The following is a 21,327-nucleotide window of genomic DNA, read 5'->3' as shown; positions in this document are numbered from 1 at the left end:
AAAATCTACTGAGGCTGATGGGGGCACAACAGACCAAGCACACAGCGTACTATGCTCAAAGACCCGGGTTTGAGCCCGGCTGCCCACTTGCAGGGACACTTCACAAGTGGTGACAAGGTCTGTCTGCAGTTTGTGCTTCTTTCTCCCTTTCTATCTTCCCCTCCACTCTCAATTTCTCTGTCATGTTGAATAAAATGAAAAAGTAAAAAAAAAAAAAAGAAAAGAAATGGCTGCCAGGAGCAGTGACCCTGGAGGCAACAAAACAAAACGAAACGATTGAGAAAGTAATAAAGTTGGTCTGAAATGGGGAAGCCCCAGCAACTGCCCGCGAGGCCCAGAGTAGACCCCAGACGTACCAAGCAAGCCCACCTCCCCCACTCCAGCTGCAGCCCCAACCCCAAAGGACTCGGCCACCCATCAGTCCCCCAGCAGCGCAGCACCCGGACCCCACTCCTCTCAAATGGCTTTATTTCCCCAGTGTGGGGAGCTGGACTATTGTGGTGTGAGGCTCTCGGCCCCCAGGAGCCTTCAGAGGGGCCCCACCTGCGCCCCCAAAGTCTGGGGCGGCCGGCTCCCGTGGTCCCAACAGTGGCCCAGATGCCTGGCAACCCGCAGGCACGGGGGTCACCAGGAGTCGGGGGCTGCGGGTCTCACTCTGGGACCCGGGTATCCCACCGACAGTGGTTGTTCCTTGAGTCCTAGCAGCAAGGCTCAATCTGCGGGAAGGGGGAGAGAGAACAGGATGGAAAGGGTCAAAAAAAAATTAAATTAAATTAAAATTTTAAAAAAGGAGGCCGGAAAATGGAGAGAGAAAAGGCATGGCGGGCCCACAGACAGAGACCCCCAAGGACAAAGAGTGGCCCAGGGAGCACAGACGGCGACGGAGACCCGACACACACACAGGCGGCCCCTCCACACTGACCTCTGGGCCGAGGAGGGGCTGGGGGTGGCAGCCCCCCAGGGGGCAGCATCGGAGAGCGGCTCAGGGCCTCGGCCACCCAGCCCAGGACACGGCTGCAGTGCTGGACCTGGCGAGCGAGGGGACATCAGCCCGCTGGATCGGAACCTCCCCTAGCGCTGCCCCCCCCCCCCCAGCCTGGCCTGGGGTCCTCACCTCCTGCTCTAGCCCCTTCAGTCGCTGCTCGTAATCCCGGATCTGCTTCAGATGTCTCAGCGCTGTGTCCACCCTGGGGGTGGGGGGTGGGGGCATCAGGCCAGTGACAGCAGCTCAGAGACCACGTCCCCTGGGAGGACCCCAGAACTCGGCTTCCCAGGACACACCCCCACCCCACCCCCGCCCAGTCTCTGCCCCTGCCTGGGCCCTTCGCAAGCCCCCAGCTCTGCAGTCACAGGCCCTCCTCAAACCCCGTCCTCACTTCTGCGAGGTGCGCTTCAGGCGCTCAGAGTCACTCTCCCGCTTGTCCCGGGCCCGCGCCAACAGGAAATTCTCCTTCTGCACCGACTCCCAGGTCAGCAGCCTCCGCTCCCCTTCCTTGGAGAGGTAGACGCCTGGGGGCGGGGCCAGGACGTGAAACCACGCCCCAACGCGCCACGCCCCCGCACGCCGAGCTCCCATTGGGCCTCCTGGAGACACGCCCACTAGAGACCACGCCCCGTAGAACCAGCCCCTTGCGCTCCCCGACCACGCCCACCTAAGCCACGCCCCTTGCGCTGTAAGCACCGCCCCCTGGCGCATCCTGCTTCCTCTCCACTTCCCGCCCCCGCCATGTTTCTCCTTTTAATTTATTGTTTTTTTTTTTTAAAGTCGCAGGCTGGCTCTCACGGAAATGCTGGATGACTGGGGAGGAGGGCATGCTGGTGCGACGTCGGTGCCAATGGCGGAGGAGGAGGCGCACGTGGGAGATAACGATCAAGGGCGGGGCCAGCGCGGGCCGGGAGTGGAATTCCCGGATGAGGCTGTAGCGCTGCGCCTTCCAGTAGAGGTCGCTGTTGCCCTGCACCTTGCTGAAGGTGTAGCTGGAGGAGGATAGGGCCAGAGGTCAGGGTCAGCGAGGTCAGGCAGCAGGGGGCAATAAGGTCAGAGGTTATGACAGGAGCTTGGGTTAAGAGGTGAGGCTCGGGCTCAAGTAGAAAATAAATAAATAAAAATGGGGCCTTACAGAAATAACGAGGCTTCTTCTATCAGTACCCCCCCCCCCGCAATTGTATTCCAACACGTTAAAGGACCTCATCACCCAGATGAAAGGAACAAACCCTTCGAAGCAGGTGGTCTAGAAGAACTATTAGCAGAACAATGATTCCATCATCAATCAAAAATTTCCCCAAATGGGCTGGTGACATAGCAGTCTGCAGAAGCCCAAAGATGTGAAATCATACATACAAGAAACAGGTGCTAACAAGGGAAAAGGGCAATAAATAAAGAAGGAAAGACAATGACAGACAGGGGCCAGACAGTGGCACACCTGGTTAAGCACACACATTACAGTGCACAAGGACCCAGGTTCAAGCCCCAGGGCCCCTCCTGCAGGGGGAAAGCTTCACGAGAGGTGAAGCAGGGCTGCAGGTGTCTCTCTGTCTCTCTACCTCTCTACCTTCCCCTCCCTAAATTTTTCTCTATCCAATAATAAAATAAAAAATAAGATAACATAAGGAAATAAGTTTTAAAAAGAAAAGGAAAATATAGACAGTACCACATCACACACATACACATATGCAAAAGGCATCAAAAAATCTTAGAAAATAAAACTGTCACATATTTAAAGCATTATACACTCTGAGCAAGTGGGATTTACCCCAGGAATTCAAGGATGGTTCAACATACAAAGTCAGTCCATGCCATGTGCCACGTTAATGAGGAGAGGGGAAAATGAACAAACAAAAACACTTGATCATCTTAACTAAATACTGAGACACAGAAAAGGGATTTGACAAAAACATACTTTTTCATGACTAAAACAAACTCAAAAAGTAGGAAAAGAGCAAAGTTCACTAACATGAAAACCTACAGCGAACAGAAGGTGCAAGAGAGGCTCAACACAGTGCCCTCAGGTGAGGAGGACAGAGAGGCCCGCTTACACCACAGCTGCTCTAGCCAACGCGACAAGACAAGAATCAGAAGTTAAATAAAAGTCACAGAAATGGAAGAAGTGGCACTGGGTCACAACATAGCTCAGTGTCAAAGGACAGGACTTGCACCGTGTATGGCCCAGCAGGGCCTTTGCACCATGATGTGGGAGAGTTGGGCAGTGCTCTTGTTCCCCCTCAAATAAACAAACAAATAAAACTTTTCAGAAAGACAGTAAGTTTGAGAAGTATGCTCGGCATCATTAATCGTTAGGGAAACAGTGATCCAAGTCACAGTGAAATGCCAGTCGGTACCCCGTACGTAGGATGGCTGTCATTTTTTTTCTTTTTAAATAAAAATAACAGTTGTGGCTTGGGAAGTTGTGCAGGGGGTGGAGTTCCCGACATGCAGGTGTGAGATCCTGAGCTGGACCCTGGCATCGAGTGTGCCTGAGTGATGTTATTATCAAATCATTATCAAATGACTGAATGAATCTTGAAAGAATAACAACAATTGACAGCAGGGAGTGGAGAAATCAGAACGACTGTATCGCCTTGTAGGATGCAAACCCATATTTAAAAAAACTTTTTAAAAAAATTATATGTATTTATTATTGGTTAGAGACAGAGAAATTGAGAGAGGAGGGGGAGAAGATAGAGGGGAAAGAGACCACTTGTGAAGCTTTCCCCCAGCAGGTGAGGACCAGGGGCTTAAACCCAGGTCCTTGTGCCCTGTCGTGTGTGCACTTAGCCAGGAGCGCCACCTCCTGGCTCCCACTTTTTTTTTAATATTTATTTACTTATTTATTTTCCCCTTTTGTTGCCCTTGTTGTTTTTGACTGTTGTTGTATTTATTATTGTTTGTGTTCTTGATGTCATCGTTGTTGGACAGGACAGAGAGAAATGGAGAGAAGAGGGGAAGACAGTGAGGGGGAGAGAAAGACAGACACCTGCAGACCTGCTTCACCGCCTGTGAAGCGACTCCCCTGCAGGTGGGGAGCCGGGGGCTCGAACCGGATCCTTAGACCGGTCTTTGCGCTTTGTGCCACGTGTGCTTAACCCGCTGCGCTACCGCCTGACTCCCTACTTTTTTTTTTAAAGTTTTTATTTATTTATTAATGAGAAAGACAGGAATAGAGAGAGAAAGAACCAGACATCACTCTGGTACATGTGCTGCCAGGGATTGAACTCAGGACCTCAAGCATTAGAGTCTAATCCTTCATCGACTGTGCCACCTCCTGGACCACTTTTTTTTTTAAGATTGATTTATTGATGACGGGGCATGTGGAACTGGAGCATTGCTCTGGCACATACAGGCAAGAGATGAAGCTTGGGGCCTGGTGCCTGCAAGTCCTGCACTCTACTTGGTACACCACATCTGGGTTGCTGGGTATTTAAAATTTCTCTTTATTACGTTTGTTGGCAGAACCAGAGTCTTGCATGTATCCACCTTCCCCACTCCTGGAATGACTTGTTTTATTCTGACAGGGAGAGACAGGGTGGAGGAGCACACAGGAGGGACAGAGAGAGACCCCAGAGCACTGGGGTTTCCCTTGATGCCGGGGTTCTCCTGTATGGTGCCGGGTTTGAACTGGGGGCTGGGCCACACAGATATCAAGGTACTCGCCCTTCCTAGTGAGCTCTCAGGCCACCAGCCCAGATCTGAATTCCACAAGAGGCTGAGATCAGGGACTCAAAATAGACCTGAGTAGCTCGGGTTCTGGGGCCAAAGGTCGTGCTGAGGTCAAGGGCGAGCTGAGCAAAGCCGCTGGGCCTCACCTGAACATGGCGATGAGCAGGTTGAGCAGCAGGATGTTGGCCACCAGCAGGAAGATGATGAGCAGCAGCACCACCAGCCAGTTGGCGTAGAGGGAGACACAGGCACTCTCCTCTGTCTCGCTGGGGCATGCCCAGGAGCCGTGGTCCCACGAGCCGTTTCTGAACTTCATTAAGGTCACTGCAGAGGGAGACCCACAGAGATGCGGCCAGTGATGCTGAGAAGACCCAGTAAGGGCCCAGAGAGACAGACAGAGACAGAGACCCAGAGAAAAGAGAGAGACAGGAACTCAGATAAGAGAGAAGGGGGCAGAGACCCAGACAAGAGAGGGGGACAGGAACCCAGATGGGGGGGGTGGTCGGGCGGTAGCGCAGCGCAGCGGGAGCGCAGCGGGTTAAGTGCAAAGCAAGGACCGGCGTAAGGATCCCGGTTCCAGCCCCCAGCTCCCCACCTGCAGGGGAGTCGCTTCCCAGGCGGTGAAGCAGGTCTGCAGGTGTCTGTCTTTCTCTCCCCCTCTCTGTCTTCCCCTCCTCTCTCCATTTCTCTCTGTCCTATCCAACAATGATGACATCAAAAACAACAATAATTACAACAACAAGGGCAACAAAAGGGGGGGGATGGCCTCCAGGAGCAGTGGATTCATGGTGCAGGCACTGAGCTCCAGCAATAACTCTGGAGGCAAAAAAAAGAGGGGGGCAGAGACCCTGAGAGAGAGACAGACAGAGGCCCAGACAGAGGGAGGGAGACAGAGACCCAGAGAGAGGGGGATAAGAGATTAAGAGAGAGAGAGGGAGGGAGACAGAGACCCAGAGACGGGGGAGAGACAGAGACCCAGAGACTGAGAGAGGGAGACAGAAGCCCAGAGAGAGAGACAGAGAGGTGGGGACCGAGTCCCAGAGTGAGCACGCTCGGTGAGACGCCTCCTCACCATCCATCTCATCCTGGGGGATCTGCCCGAAGATCTGCAGGTAGGGTCGGTAGAAGACCCGGCGCAGGATACTCGTGAGGTCCCGTTCTCGGGGCCTCAGCAGCCCCTCTGTGGCCACCCCGTAGGCCACCAGCCACACACCCAGGAAGAAGAGGAAGAAGAAGACATCCTTCATCTACGGGAGAGAAGAGCCCCAGTCTGGTCCAGCCTCGCATCCAGACAGAGGCCCGCCGCCACCCGCAGGGGCAGCAGAGGGTCCTGACTCCGCCCTTCTCCCCAGCCCCGCCCCTCCACGCAAGCCCCGCCCCTCCGTGCACCGCATGTCGCACGGCTCCTCCCTTTGGCCCCAGCCCCGCCCCTCCACGCAAGCCCCGCCCCTCCGTGCACCGCATGTCGCACGGCTCCTCCCTTCGGCCCCAGCCCCGCCCCTCCACGCAAGCCCCGCCCCTCCGTGCACCGCATGTCGCACGGCTCCTCCCTTCGGCCCCAGCCCCGCCCCTCCACGCAAGCCCCGCCCCTCCGTGCACCGCATGTCGCACGGCTCCTCCCTTCGGCCCCAGCCCCGCCCCTCCACGAAAGCCCCGCCCCTCCGTGCACCGCATGTCGCACGGCTCCTCCCTTCGGCCCCAGCCCCGCCCCTCCACGAAAGCCCCGCCCCTCCGTGCACCGCATGTCGCACGGCTCCTCCCTTCGGCCCCAGCCCCGCCCCTCCACGCAAGCCCCGCCCCTCCGTGCACCGCATGTCGCACGGCTCCTCCCTTCGGCCCCAGCCCCGCCCCTCCACGAAAGCCCCGCCCCTCCGTGCACCGCATGTCGCACGGCTCCTCCCTTCGGCCCCAGCCCCGCCCCTCCACGAAAGCCCCGCCCCTCCGTGCACCGCATGTCGCACGGCTCCTCCCTTCGGCCCCAGCCCCGCCCCTCCACGAAAGCCCCGCCCCTCCGTGCACCGCATGTCGCATGGCTCCTCCCTTCGGCCCCAGCCCCGCCCCTCCATGCAAGCCCCGCCCCTCCGTGCACCGCATGTCGCCCCGCCCCTTCCCTCTGGTCCCGCCCCATCCACCCACATGTGGTGAGACCACGCCCTTCTCCACCAAGCCCCGCCCCTCCCTCTCTGGCCCCACCCACCGCGTCTCGCCCCGCCCCGCCCATTCTCGTCGGCCCCGCCCCTTACCATCTTGTTCACGATGACGATCTTGGGGCCCAGCTGTTTGTTGACGGTGAAGATGTGCAGCAGCCGCAGCGTGAAGACCATGAAGTCGAGGCAGAGGACAGCCTGGCCCAGGTCATACAAGCCCGGGCTCAGCCTGCAGAGGGAGCCAGGTGCAAAGGAACAGGCGAGTTTCCCAGCCGCCCAGCCCCCGCTCCAGGTGAGGCTGTGGCCTCCCCTCCCACACACCCAGCTGGGACTCGCTCAGCACCCATGGAATACCGGCTGAAAGGAGCCTCGGCAACAGGCGTGGGGAAACTGCTGTTCTCCCCCTTTTTCTTAGGTAGGACGGAGAGAAATTGGAGGTGGGGGAGGGAGAGAGACAGAGAGACACCTGCAGCCCTACTGCCCCACTCGTGAAGCTTCCCCCCTGCGGGTGAGTTCAAGGTGTTCAAGCCACGGGTCCTTACCCACGGTGACGTGTGTGCTCAACCAAGTGCGCCACTGGCAGGGCCCCCTGCTGTAGCAGCTTTTTAAAAATATATATTTAGTTATTTCCTTTCTGTTGCCCTTGTTTCCATTGTTGTTATATTTACCATTATTGTTGATGTCATCGTTGTTGGATAGGACCGAGAGAAATGGAGAGAGGAGGGGAAGACAGAGGAGGAAAGAAAGACAGACACCTGCAGACCTGCTTCACTCCCCTGCAGGTGGGGAGCCGGGGGCTGAAGCGGGATCCTTACGCCCTTGTGCTTGGCGCCACCTGTGCTTAACCCTCTGCGCTACTGCCCGACTCCCTGTTGTGGTTATTATTGTTATGGATGTCGTCGTTGTTGGATAGGACAGAGAGAAATGGAGAGAGGAGGGGGAGACAGAGAGGGGGAGAGAAAGACAGACACCTGCAGACCTGCTTCACCGCTTGTGAAGGGACTCCCCTGCAGGTGGGGAGCCGGGGGCTCGAACCGGGATCCTTACGCCGGTCCTCGCTTTGCGCTTAACCCGCCGCGCTCCCGCCCAGCTCCTGCTGTAGTATCTTTAAAGCTCTGTTTATTCATTGATGAGGGGAAGAGGAGAAAAGCAGAGCATCACTCTGGCACACAAGATGCCAGGGACCGCCCTCAGGGCCTCATGCCTGCAAGTCTAAGGCCTCAATTCCCTGAGTCACTGAGGTTAAAGCTGCTGGAGTATGTCTCTAACTTAGAAAAGGCAGAATATAGAGACTTCCTGTAACTCGCTGAGCAGAAGGGCTGGGAGATCGCTCACTCAGAGGAGTGCACGCTTCTCCCGGTGTGAAGACCCCGGTTCAAGCTCCCAGTATCACGGGGGAGCACCGCACAGCAAAAGGACTATTCAGAAGACTTGGGGAGGGCTGGGGACGTAGAATAATGGTTTGCAAAAAGATCCTCGTGCCTGAGGCTCTGAGGTCTCGGTTCAATCACCTGCATAAGCCACAGTTGAGCTGTGTTCTGGGGGAAAAAATACTAGAGACATAAAAGTCAAAGGAATGAAGGAGAGAGTTGCCCCAGATTGTTGAAGACTTAGACGTGGGCCCAGGTGGGGGCGCACCTGGTTGACAGCACATGTTACAATGCGCAAGGACCCGGGTTGACCCCCAGTCCCCACCTGTAGGGGAAGCTTTGTGAGTGGTGAAGCAGGGCTGCAGGTCTTTCTGTGTCTCTCCTACTTTCTCTCCCCCTTCTCTCCCTATTTCTGGCTGTCTCTACCCAATAAATGAAGAAAGAGAGAAGACGGGGGCTGGGCAGTAGCGTAGTGGATTAAGCGCATGTGGTGCAAAGTGCAAGGACTGGCACAAGGATCCTGGTTCGAGCCCCCAGCTCCCCACCTGCGGGGGGGGGTCACTTTGCAAGTGGTGAAGCAGGCCTGCAAGTGTCTGTCTTTCTCTCCCCCTCTCTGTCTTCCCCTCCTCTCTCCATTTCTAGAGAACATTCCTGTCCAACAACAACTACAGCTGTAACAATAATAACAACCATAACAAGGGCAACAAAACGGGAAAAACAGCCTCCAGGAGCAGTAGATTCCTAGTGCTGGCACTGAGCCCGAGTGGTAACCCTGGAGAAGTCACAGCCACTGGTGCTGATGTGGGTTCTTGCGCCCGTGGAGCAGAGCTGGGCCACTGTTGGGACAATAGGTGACACTGCAGTTTGGGTGGAGAGTGACATTAAATCTCCTGCTTTGGGTATTTTAGAATGTTGACCTTCGGAGAATTGGGCGGAAGGTGTAACGGGGACCCTGTTCGGTCTGGTCTGGTCTGGTTTACCAGCACTGCTCAGCTCTGGCTGATGGCGGTGCTGGGATGGACCCTGGGACTTCTGGGGCCTTTGTTCTGTTTGCATAACCATTATGCAATTTCCCCAGCCTTTGCCATATTTTTTTATAAGCTGTAAATGATTTCAAACTGAGGAATTAAAGAATAAAATCAGGTTTAAAGTAAAATACAAGAAGCCAGGAGGTGGGGGGGTCAGGCGGTGGCGCAGTGGCTTAAGCGCATGTGGTGCAAAGCGCAAGGACCGGCATAAGGATCCTGGTTCAAGCCCCCGGCTCCCCACCTGCAGGGGAGTCCCTTCATAGGCGGTGAAGCAGGTCTGCAGGTGTCTGTCTTTCTCTCCCCCTCTCTGTCTTCCCCTCCTCTCTCCATTTCTCTCTGTCCTATCCAACAATGAAGACAGACAACAATAATTATTACAACAATAAAGCAACAAGGGCAACAAAAGGGAATAAATAAATTTTTAAAAACTTAAAAAAAAAAAAAAGAAGCCAGGAGGTAATTCAGCAGGGACAGTACCTGGCTTCCACGCTGTGGCCCAGGGTCCGGGCCCTGCAGCACAGGACAGCACTAAGAACGTAAATTTGTGGGTGGTGGCAGCACACCTTCTCTCCCACCCTCCCTAAAAATACAGAATAAGATGGGGGCCCAGGTTGAGTGCACATGATATAATGCGCAAGGACCCGGGTTCGAGCCCCTGGTCCCCACCTGCAGAGGGAAAGCTTTGCGAGTGGTGAAGCGGTGCTGCAGGTGTGTCTCTCCCTATTTCTCCCCTGAAGTCCCAGTATCTTTTTCTTTTTTTCCAGAGCCCTGCTCAGCTCTGGCTTATGGGGTGTGGGGGATTGAACCTGGGACTTTGCAACCTCAAGCATGAGAGTCTCTTTGCATAACCACTATGCTGTCTCTCCTGCCCCTCTCTCACCCTTTCTTTTTTTTTAATATTTATTTATTTATTCCCTTTTTGTCGCCCTTATTATTTTATTGTTGTTATTGATGTCGTCGTTGTTGGATAGGACAGAGAGAAATGGAGAGAGGAGGGGCAGACAGAGAGGGGGAGAGAAAGACAGACACCTGCAGACCTGCTTCACCGCCTGGGAAGCGACTCCCCTGCAGGTGGGGAGCCGGGGGCTTGAACCGGGATCCTTACACCGGTCCTTGCGCTTCGCACCACGTGTGCTTAACCCACTGCGCTACCGCCCGACTCCCTCTCTCGCCCTTTCTATCAGCCTCTTTCCTCTCAATTTCTGGCTGTCTCTATCCAATAAGTAAATAAAGATAATTTAAAAAGTCATAGAGTAAGAATCGGGCCAGATCGGGTGGGTGGCAATACACACCCAGCTGAGCACTCACATTGCAGTGCACAAGGACCTGGGTTCAACTCCCTAGTCCTCACCTTCAGGGGAGAAGCTTCGTGAGTAGTGAAACTGGGCTGCAGGTGTCTCTCTGTCTCTCTCCCTCTCTATCTTCCCCTCCCCTCTCAATTTTCACTGACAGATCAAATACAAATAAATAAGAAGTGCAGAAACCACACAAAAAAAGATCACATACAACAGCAACAATGAAGCCAGAGGCTGAGAGAAGACATTTGGAACAAAGCCACCAACAAGGTGACCCCAGTGGAGGAGTGAATTCCAGGCAAGTGCACAGATGTGACAAGAGTCTTTAAACAGGGCAAAGAGTGACAGGAGGAGGGCCTGGCGGGGCCGTGCCTGGCTTAGCGCACATGGTATACAGCACAAGGACCTGGGTTCAAGCCCCCAGGCCCCACTTGTAGGAGGGAAGCTTCTGGAGCAGCAAAATATTTGCAGGTGTCTCCCTGTCTCTCTCCCTCTCTATCTCCCCCTCCCTCTAGATTTCTCTGTCTTTATCAAACAAAATATTGTCTTAAAAGAACACCAAAAGCTCGCTGATAGCCACCCTGGAGGGGATGTGGTGGCCTTGCAAATACGAGGTCCTAAATAAGGCTGTCTTTAGAAAAGCGATCACTCACAGGAGCACATGGACAACTACAAATGAAAAGTTGCCCAAGCTAACTAGCGTCTGAGACGCACACAGCCGGGGAGGTAACACAACGGTAATGCACAAGAGTCTTGGGCCAGAGATCCTAGGTTCGATCCCCAGCACCATCAAGAGCCAGAGCTTAGCAGTGCTCTAGGAAATAAATAAATGTGTGGATGAATAGTCATGTTGATCTAACAGATTAACAACACCTGGAAAAGTGCAGCTTGAAAGCTGCAGTGACCCGGGAGGTAGCACAGTGGATAGTGTTGGATTCTCAAGCCTGAGTCCCAGAGTACATGTGCTCTCCAGCATCACAGTGTGCCAGAGGGGTACTCTGGTTCTCTTTGCCCTCATCCCATTAGTGGGTTAATGAATCTTAAAATATAAAGAGAGAGAGCTGGGAAAGAAGAGAGAAAGAGAGAGAGAGAGATGGGAAGGAAGAGAGAGATGGGAAGGAAAAGAGACAGAGAGAGATGGGAAGGGAGAGAGAGAGATGGGAAGGAAGAGAGAGATATGGGCAGGAAGAGAGAGAGAGAGATGGGCAGGAAGAGAGAGAGAGATGGGAAGGAAGAGAGAGAGAGAGATGGGAAGGAAGAGAGAGAGATGGGAAGGAAGAGAGAGAGAGAGATGGGAAGGAAGAGAGAGAGAGAGATGGGAAGGCAGAGAGAGAGATGGGAAGGAAGAGAGAGAGATGGGAAGGAAGAGAGAGAGAGATGGGAAGGAAGAGAGAGAGAGATGGGAAGGAAGAGAGAGAGAGAGATGGGAAGGAAGAGAGAGAGAGAGATGGGAAGGAAGAGAGAGATGGGAAGGAAGAGAGAGAGAGATGGGAAGGAAGAGAGAGAGAGAGATGGGAAGGAAGAGAGAGAGAGATGGGAAGGAAGAGAGAGAGAGATGGGAAGGAAGAGAGAGAGAGAGATGGGAAGGAAGAGAGAGAGATGGGAAGGAAGAGAGAGAGATGGGCAGGAAGAGAGAGAGAGAGATGGGCAGGAAGAGAGAGAGAGAGATGGGAAGGAAGAGAGAGAGATGGGAAGGAAGAGAGAGAGAGATGGGAAGGAAGAGAGAGAGAGAGAGAGATGGGAAGGAAGAGAGAGAGAGAGATGGGAAGGAAGAGAGAGAGAGATGGGAAGGAAGAGAGAGAGATGGGAAGGAAGAGAGAGAGATGGGCAGGAAGAGAGAGAGAGAGATGGGAAGGAAGAGAGAGAGATGGGCAGGAAGAGAGAGAGAGATGGGAAGGAAGAGAGAGAGATGGGAAGGAAGAGAGAGAGAGAGATGGGCAGGAAGAGAGAGAGAGAGATGGGAAGGAAGAGAGAGAGATGGGAAGGAAGAGAGAGAGATGGGAAGGAAGAGAGAGAGATGGGAAGGAAGAGAGAGAGAGAGATGGGAAGGAAGAGAGAGAGAGAGATGGGAAGGGAGAGAGAGAGATGGGCAGGAAGAGAGAGAGATGGGAAGGAAGAGAGAGAGATGGGAAGGAAGAGAGAGAGAGAGATGGGAAGGAAGAGAGAGAGAGATGGGAAGGAAGAGAGAGAGAGAGATGGGAAGGAAGAGAGAGAGATGGGCAGGAAGAGAGAGAGAGATGGGAAGGAAGAGAGAGAGAGAGATGGGAAGGAAGAGAGAGAGATGGGAAGGAAGAGAGAGAGAGAGATGGGAAGGAAGAGAGAGAGATGGGAAGGGAGAGAGAGAGATGGGAAGGAAGAGAGAGAGAGAGATGGGAAGGAAGAGAGAGAGAGAGATGGGAAGGAAGAGAGAGAGATGGGAAGGAAGAGAGAGAGAGAGCACAGGCAAGAAAGAGAAAGAGACTGAGCAACATATTTTCAGACTACAATTACCCCATGCTGTCAGGTGTGTCTGGGGCGCTCTCTTGCCTGATGATGGGACATGGACAGATGAAGCTATCTGACAAGGGAATCATCAGCCAGAGCAGGTCTCTATCTTTCTCCGTATATATCACCAAAATAAAATTGTTTATAAAATAAACTAAAATATTGCCAGAGGTGGGGCTATGGAGAAGCAGCAGCTGTGTTTCTCTCCTCTCCTCTCCTCTCCTCGGTCAACTAGGAATACCAAAGGAGACACCTAGGACTGCAACAAGGCAGGACTAGACCGACTTCAGGAACGCACTGAATCATCAGAGTGAGTGACTAAACTAAGAAGCCTACTTAGAGTTTAAAAGCCCTCAGGCTCCCATAGCCTACAGGGAAGAAAAAGAACAAAAGAAGTTTTAACAGCCACTGTGCTCCAACTCAGAGACTGAAATAATACTGAAACAGGGGCCGGGTGGTGGCACACCTGGTTGAGTGCACATGTTATAGTGCACAAGGACCCAGGTTCGAGCCCTCAGTCCCCACCTGCAGGGGGAAAGCTTCACAAGTGGTGAAGCAGTGTTGCAGGTGTCTCTGACTCCCTCTCTATCCCTCCATTCCCTCTTGATTTCTGACTGTCTCTATCCAATAAATACATTAAAAATTTAAAAAATTGAAACAACTGTGAACTCTTTAAGTACCTTACTTAAATACAAGTCAATCCAGGCAAGAGTGATCAGTAATTTGAAAAGTATTAAGAAAGGGACCTCATATAGAGAAAGGGACCTATATAGAATAGTTAAACAACAAGAAGAAATATTGGAGAAATGAACCAGGACAAGAGTTCAGCTAAAAGCCCCCCGGAGGTTGAAGCACAAAATAATAAGGTCAACATCCAAACACTAGTTAAGGAAATAATCACAGGAGTGACTAAAGAATTTGAAAGAATTGTCATCAGAAATGCAGAAACAATAAATGAGACTCTAGGGAAAAAAAACACAGCAGTTATATCAAGGTTATTAGAGAGCTGAAAGCTGAAATAGCTGAGCTAAGAACACAACTAGCTGAACAAGCTAAAACAGTATCAGAACCGGGTAGCAAAATAGATGAACTACAGAAGTTAGTAGAGGAGAGAGAGAATAGAATAAATGAGGTTGAAGACAGAATTAGCAAGATCGAGGACGAATTAGAGATAACTAAAGAAGGTGTAAGAGATCTCAAAAAGAGATTAAGAGATACTGAAAACAACAAATGAGACATATGGGATGACGTCAAAAGAAATAATATACATAGTATTGGCTTACCAGAGGAAGAAAGGGAGGGAGGGGAAGAAAGCATCTGCAGGGCATAATAGCTGAGGACTTCTCTAGCTTACACAACATAAAAGACATAAAGGTTCAAGAAGCCCAGAGGATCCCAAACAGAATTAACCCAGACTTAAAAGACACCAAGACACATCTTACTAAGAATGGAAAGGAATAAGGATAAAGAAAGGATCCTGGGGGGTCGGGTGGTGGCGCAGTGGGTTAAGCGCATGTGGTGCAAAGCGCAGGGACCGGCGTAAGAATCCCGGTTCGAGCCCCCGGCTCCCCACCTGCAGGGGAGTTGCTTCACAGGCGGTGAAGCAGGTCTGCAGGTGTCTATCTTTCTCTCCCCTTCTCTGTCTTCCCCTCCTCTCTCCATTTCTCTCTGTCCTATCCAACAACGAATTGCGTTAGCAAGGGCAATAATAATAGCCACAACGAAGCTACAACAAGGGCAACAAAAGGGGGAAAAAATGGCCTCCAGGAGCGGTGGATTCATGGTGCAGGCACCGAGCCCAGCAATAACCCTGGAGGAGGAAAAAAAAAAAAATTAAAAAAAAAAAAAAAAAAAAGAAAGGATCCTGAAGGCTGCAAGAGAAAAACAGTCACCTATAGAGGAAAACCCATAAGATTAGCAGCAGACTTCTCCACACAAACTCTACACGCCAGAAGAGAATGGCAAGATATCTATCCAGTGCTCAATGAGAAAGGTTTTCAACCAAGACTACTGTATCCTGCTAGACTGTCATTCAGACTAGATGGAGGCGTAAAAACCTTCTCAGACAAGCAACAGCTGAAAGAATCAACTATCACCAAGCCTGCCCTGAAAGAAGTTCTGAAAGGTCTCCTATAAACATTCATACCACCACCATAAATATGCCATGTATCAGAACATTCTAAAAATCTACAAGAGTGGCATTAAAATATCTTCAGTCGTTGATATCAGTGTCAATGACCTGAATTCACCTATTAAAAGGCACAGAGTAGGAAGATGGATCAGAAAACACAACCCAACAATATACTTTCTACAAGAAACCCACCTAACTCAACAAGACAAACACAGACTCAAAGTGAAAGGATGGAAAACTATCATACAAGCCAGTGCCCCACAGAAAAAGAGCAGGAACAGATATTCTCATATCTGACACAATAGACTTTAAAATAAATAAAATTTAAAAAGATAGGGATGGACATTACTTAATGCTCAGAGGATCAGTCAATCAAGAGGACTTAACAATTATTAACATCTATGCACCAAAATACATCAAACATCTACTGAAAGAGCTAACAGCAATACAGTCATAGTAGGGGACTTCAACACCCCACTCTCTCAACTTGACAGATCATCCAGGCAGAAAATCAATAAAGAAATGAGGGAGCTAAATGAGGAGATAGATAAACTAGAACTACTGGACATTTTCAGAGTCATTCACCCCAAGAAACTGGAATACACATTTTACTCAAGTCCACATGGGTTATTCTCAAGGATAGACCATATGTTAGGCCACAAAGACAGTATCAGCTAATTCAAGAGCATTGAAATCATCCCAAGCATCTTCTCAGACCACAGTGGAATGAAACTAACACTTAACAATCAACAAAATATTAGTAAGAGTCCCAAAATGTGGAAGTTCAACAGTGCATTACTTAACAACTACTGGGTCAAAGAGGAAATCAAGGAAGAAATCAAAATGTTTCGAGAGTTCAATGAAAATGAAGATACAAGCTATCAAAATATTTGGGACACAACTAAGGCAGTACTGAGAGGGAAGTTCATAGCCACACAAGCACACATTAGGAAACAAGAAAAAGGCACAAATAAACAGCCTGATTGTACATCTTAAAGACCTAGAAGAAGAACAACAAAGGAACCCTAAAGCAACCAGAAGGACAGAAATCACTAAAGTTAGGGCAGAAATAAATAACATTGAGAATAGGAAAACCATACAAAAGATCAACGAAAGTAAATGTTGGTTCTTCGGAAGAGTGAACAAAATCGACAAACCTTTAGCCAGACTCACAAAACAAAAAAGGGAGAAGACCCAGATAAATCGGATAGTAAATGAAAGAGGAGATATCACAACAGACACTGCAGAAATTCAACATATCATGCAAGGCTTCTATGAACAACTATATGCCACCAAGCTAGAGAACCTGGAAGAAATGGACGATTTCCTAGATACCTACCAACTTCCAAAACTAAGTAAAGAGGAACTAGATAATATTAATAGGCCCATCACAGGCAACAAAATTAAAACTGTTATCAAAAACGTTCCCAAGAATAAAAGTCCTGCAACAGATGCTTTTATAAATGAATTCTACAAAACCTTCAAAGAAGAACTAATACCTCTACTTTTAAAAGTCTTCCAGAAGATTGAAGACACTGGAATACTCCCTGCCAGCTTCTATGAAGCCAATATCACCCTGATACCAAAAGCAGACAGGGACACAACCAAAAAAGAAAACCACAGACCAATATCTCTGATGAACATAGATGTGAAAATATTGAACAAAATTCTAGCCAACCGGATACAGCACTATATCAAAAAGATTGTTCATCATGACCAAGTGGGGTTTATCCCAGGCATGCAAGGTTGGTTTAATATACGTAAATCAATCAATGTGATCCACCACATCAACAAAAGCAAGACCAAAAACCACATGGTCATATCAATAGATGCAGAGAAAGCCTTTGACAAAATACAACATCCCTTTATGATCAAAACACTACAAAAAAGGGGAATAGATGGAAAATTCCTGAAGATAGTGGAGTCTCTATATAGCAAACCTACAGCCAACATCATACTCAATGGTGAAAAACTGGAAGCATTTCCACTCAGATCAGGTGCTAGACAGGGCTGCCCACTATCACCATTACTATTCAACATAGTGTTGGAAGTTCTTGCCATAGCAATCAGGCAGGAGCAAGGATTTAAAGGCATACAGATTGGAAGAGAAGAAGTCTGTCAGACTCTCCCTATTTGCAGATGACATGATAGTATACATAGAAAAACCTAAAGAATCGGGGGTTGAGTGGTAGCGCAGCGGGTTAAGTGCATGTGGCACAAAGCGCAAGGACCTGCCTAAGGATCCTGGTTCAAGCCCCCGGCTCCCCACCTGCAAGGGAGTCACTTCACAGGTGGTGAAGCAGGTCTGCATGTGTCTATCTTTCTCTCTCCCTCTCTGTTTTCCCTTCCTCTCTCCATTTCTCTCTGTCCTAGCCAACAACAATGACATCAATAACAATAATAATAATAACTACAACAACAATAAAACAACAAGGGCAACAAAAGGGATAAAGAAGCAAATTAAAAAAAAAAAACCTAAGGAATCCAGCAAGAAGCTTTTGGAAATCATCAGGCAATACAGTAATGTGTCAGGCTACAAAATTAACATTCAAAAGTCAGTGGCATTCCTCTATGCAAACACTAAGCTAGAAGAAATTGAAATCCAGAAATCAATTCCTTTTACTATAGCAACAAAAACAATAAAATATCTAGGAATAAACCTAACCAAAGAAGTGAAAGACTTCTTTATTTTATTTTATTTATTTATTCCCTTTTGTTGCCCTTGTTGTTTTATTGTTGTAGTTATTATTGTTGTTGTTGTTGTTGTTGGATAGGACAGAGAGAAATGGAGAGAGGAGGGGAAGACAGAGAGGAGGAGAGAAAGATAGACACCTGCAGACCTGCTTCACCGCCTGTGAAGCGACTCCCCTGCAGGTAGGGAGCCGGGGTTCGAACCGGGATCCTTATGCGGGTCCTTGTGCTTTGCGCCACCTGCGCTTAACCCGCTGCGCTACATCCCGACTCCCGTGAAAGACTTGTATACTGAAAATTATGAGTCACTACTCAAGGAAATAGAAAAAGACACAAAGAAGTCGAAAGATATTCCATATTCATGGGTTGGAAGAATTAACATCATTAAAATGAATATACTACCCAGAGCCATCTACAGATTTAATGCTATCCCCATCAAGATCCCAACCACATTTTTTAGGAGAATATAACAAATGCTACAAGTGTTTATCTGGAACCAGAAAAGACCTAGAATTGCCAAAACAATCTTGAGAAGAAAGAACAGAGTTGGAGGCATCACACTCCCAGATCTCAAATTGTATTATAGGGCCATTGTCATCAAAACTGCTTGGTACTGGAACATGAACAGACACACTGACCAGTGGAATAGAACTGAGACCCCAGAATTTAGCCCCACACCTGTGGACATTTTATCTTTGACAAAGGTGCCCAGACTATTGAATAGGGAAAGCAGAGTCTCTTCAACAAATGGTGTTGGGAAAAATGGGTTGAAACATGCAGAAGAATGAAACTGAACCACTTTATTTCACCAAATACAAAAGTAAATTCCAAGTGGATCAAGGACTTGGATGTTAGACCACAAACTATCAGATACTTAGAGGAAAATATTGGCAGAACTCTTTTCCGCATAAATTTTAAAGACATTTTCAATGAAACGAATCCAATTACAAAGAAGACTAAGGCAAGTATAAACCTATGGGACTACATCAAATTAAAAACCTTCTTCACAGCAAAAGAAACCACTACCCAAACCAAGAGGCCCCTTACAGAATGGGAGAAGATCTTTACATGCTATATATCAGACAAGAAGCTAATAACCAAAATATATAAAGAGCTTGCCAAACTCAAGAACAAAAAAATAAACGACCCCATCCAAAAATGGAGAGAGGACTTGGACAGAATAGTCACCACAGAAGAGATCCAAAAGGCCGAGAAACACATGAAAAAATGCTCCAAGTCTCTGATTGTCAGAGAAATGCAAATCAAGACAACAATGAGATACCACTTCACTCCTGTGAGAATGTCATACATCAGAAAAGGTAACAGCAGCAAATGCTGGAGAGGGTGTGGGGTCAAAGGAACCCTCCTACACTGCTGGTGGGAATGTCAATTGGTCCAGCCTCTGTGGAGGGCAGTCTGGAGAACTCTCAGAAGGCTACAAATGGACCTACCCTATGATCCTGCAATTCCTCTCCTGGGGATATATCCTAAGGAACTCAACACACCCACCCAAAAAAATCTGTGTACACATATGTTCTTGGCAGCACAATGTGTAATAGCCAAAACCTAGAAGCAACCCAGGTGTCCAACAACAGATGAGTGGCTGAGCAAGCTGTGGTCTAGATACACAATGGAATACTACTCAGCTATCAAAAATGGTGACTTTACCGTTTTCAGCCCATCTTAGATGGAGCTTGAAGAAATCATGTTGAGTGAAATAAGTCAGAAACAGAAGGATGGATATGGGATGATCTCACTCTCAGGCAGAAGTTGCAAAACAAGATCATAATAGAAAACACAAGTAGAATCTGATCTGGAGTTGGCGTATTGCACCAAAGTAAAAGACTGGGGGGTGGGGAGGGGAGAGTACAGGTCCAGAAAGAATGGCAGAGGACCTAGCGGGGGTTGTACTGCTATGTGAAAACCGAGAAATGTTACACATACACAAACTATTGTATTTATTGTCAAATGTAAAACATTAACCCGCAAATAAATTTTTAAAAGAAAATAAACAACTAAAAAATAAATGAATAAAAATATACTAAAATATCACTGGTGTGGCCCAGGAGATAGCACAATGCATAAAGCATTGGAATCTCAAGTATGAGGTTTTGAGTTCGATCCCCAGTAATGTATATGCCAGAGTGATGCTCTGGTTCTCTCTCTCTCTCTCTCATAAAATAAATGAATATTAAAAATAAATAAAGCACCACTGACTTTAGTCCTCTCATTTCCAAGGATACTTCACACAAGAAACAGGACCAGACACAGCTGAGTTCCACAGAGGTCTTATCTGGCTGTCAGAATGAATTATTCAGGTCGGCTACCTTGTAGCGGCTGCAGGTCTCTCAGGGCTCACAGAGAAAGGAGCCGGAGTGGCTGCGGCCGCCTTCAGATCATAAAGGGGACAGTGGGACCCTCCATCTTACCCAGTGTCTGCCCCTTCAAAGGACGAGTCTCCTAACTGCCAAAGAAAGGAGGAAGGAAGAAAAGGAAGAAGAGAGAGGGGAATAAGTAATAAGTCAGAGGGAGAGGAGGGGAGAGATGGGGAGGGGAGAGATGGGGAGGGGAGGGGAGGGGAGGGGAGGGGAGGGGAGGGGAGGGGAGGGGAGGGGAGGGGAGGGAAAGGGGTTGATGGTGGCTCGGGTGGAGTGCACACCTGGCATGTGCAGAGTTTGGAGTGACAACCATCATGACGAGGAAGTCAGAATAAAACCAGCAGGTGTCGTAGTGACCAGGGCAGTAGGTAAACATGAGGACCTTAGTTTGAGCCCCGGCATTGTATGTGCCAGACTGCTGCTCCTGTTCTCTCTCTCTCTCTCTCTCTAATCCATATATATATATATTTAAATATTTATTTATTAGCAATACAGAGAGAAAGAAAGACTACAGGGAGTCGGCAGTAGCGCAGTGGTTGAGCGCCCATGGCATGAAGCACAAGGACCGGCATAAGGATCCTGGTTCAAGCCCCGGCTCCCCACCTGCAGGTGTCTATCTTCACAAGCGGTGAAGCAGGTCTGCAGGTGTCTGTCTTTCTCTCCCCCTCTCTCTCTGTCTTCCCCTTCTCTCTCCATTTCTCTCTGTCCTATCCAACAATAACAACATCAATAAAAAAATAATAATTACAACAATAAAACAATGGCAACAAAAGGGATTAAATAAATAATTTAAAAAACAAAAAAAGAAAGAAAGACTAGAACCCTTCTCAGCTCTGGCTGATGTTGGTGCTGGGGATTAAACCTGGGACTTCAGAGCTTCAGACATGGAAGTCTTGCAGGATCATAATGCTGTTTCCCCAGCCTTAACCAATACATAAATATTTGCCTCACAGGTTATCACCGGGGCTCAGTGCCTGCACCACGAATCCACTGCTCCTGGAGGCCATTGTTCCCATTTTGTTGCCTTCACTGTCCCCTTTGTTGTTTTCACTATTATTGTTGTTGTTATTGCTGTCATTGTTGTTGGACAGGACAGAGAGAAATGGAGAGAGGAGGGGAAGACAGAGAGGGGGAGAGACAGACACC

General features: G+C 49.2%; 1 protein-coding gene across 6 annotated transcripts in view; it reads right to left on the bottom strand.

Moving 5' to 3' along the window:
- Window positions 1-451: 451 nt before the first annotated feature.
- The window catches only part of TRPM4 (transient receptor potential cation channel subfamily M member 4), a 61,913-nt gene continuing 41,037 nt past the window's right edge, over window positions 452-21,327 (bottom strand). For 4 of the 6 annotated variants that reach the window (XM_060174141.1, XM_060174142.1, XM_060174145.1 and 1 more), the window contains 8 exons: window positions 6,901-7,033; window positions 5,730-5,904; window positions 4,804-4,981; window positions 1,784-1,977; window positions 1,377-1,509; window positions 1,115-1,187; window positions 923-1,028; window positions 452-716 (listed from right to left, as the gene is read on the bottom strand). In XM_060174141.1, coding sequence (XP_060030124.1) covers window positions 712-716; window positions 923-1,028; window positions 1,115-1,187; window positions 1,377-1,509; window positions 1,784-1,977; window positions 4,804-4,981; window positions 5,730-5,904; window positions 6,901-7,033 — 997 coding nt within the window. In that variant the 3' untranslated portion in view covers window positions 452-711. Of the gene's footprint in view, window positions 717-922; window positions 1,029-1,114; window positions 1,188-1,376; window positions 1,510-1,783; window positions 1,978-4,803; window positions 4,982-5,729; window positions 5,905-6,900; window positions 7,034-21,327 lie in introns of those variants that run through there. The other 2 variants (XR_009545229.1, XM_060174148.1) reach the window with 2 other exon arrangements.

The sequence above is a fragment of the Erinaceus europaeus genome, chromosome 2 (assembly GCF_950295315.1).
Source record: "Erinaceus europaeus chromosome 2, mEriEur2.1, whole genome shotgun sequence".
Lineage (NCBI taxonomy): Eukaryota > Metazoa > Chordata > Mammalia > Eulipotyphla > Erinaceidae > Erinaceus > Erinaceus europaeus.
The sequence above is the reverse complement of the archived record's forward strand: the minus strand, read 5'-3'. Positions and strand labels throughout refer to the sequence as shown.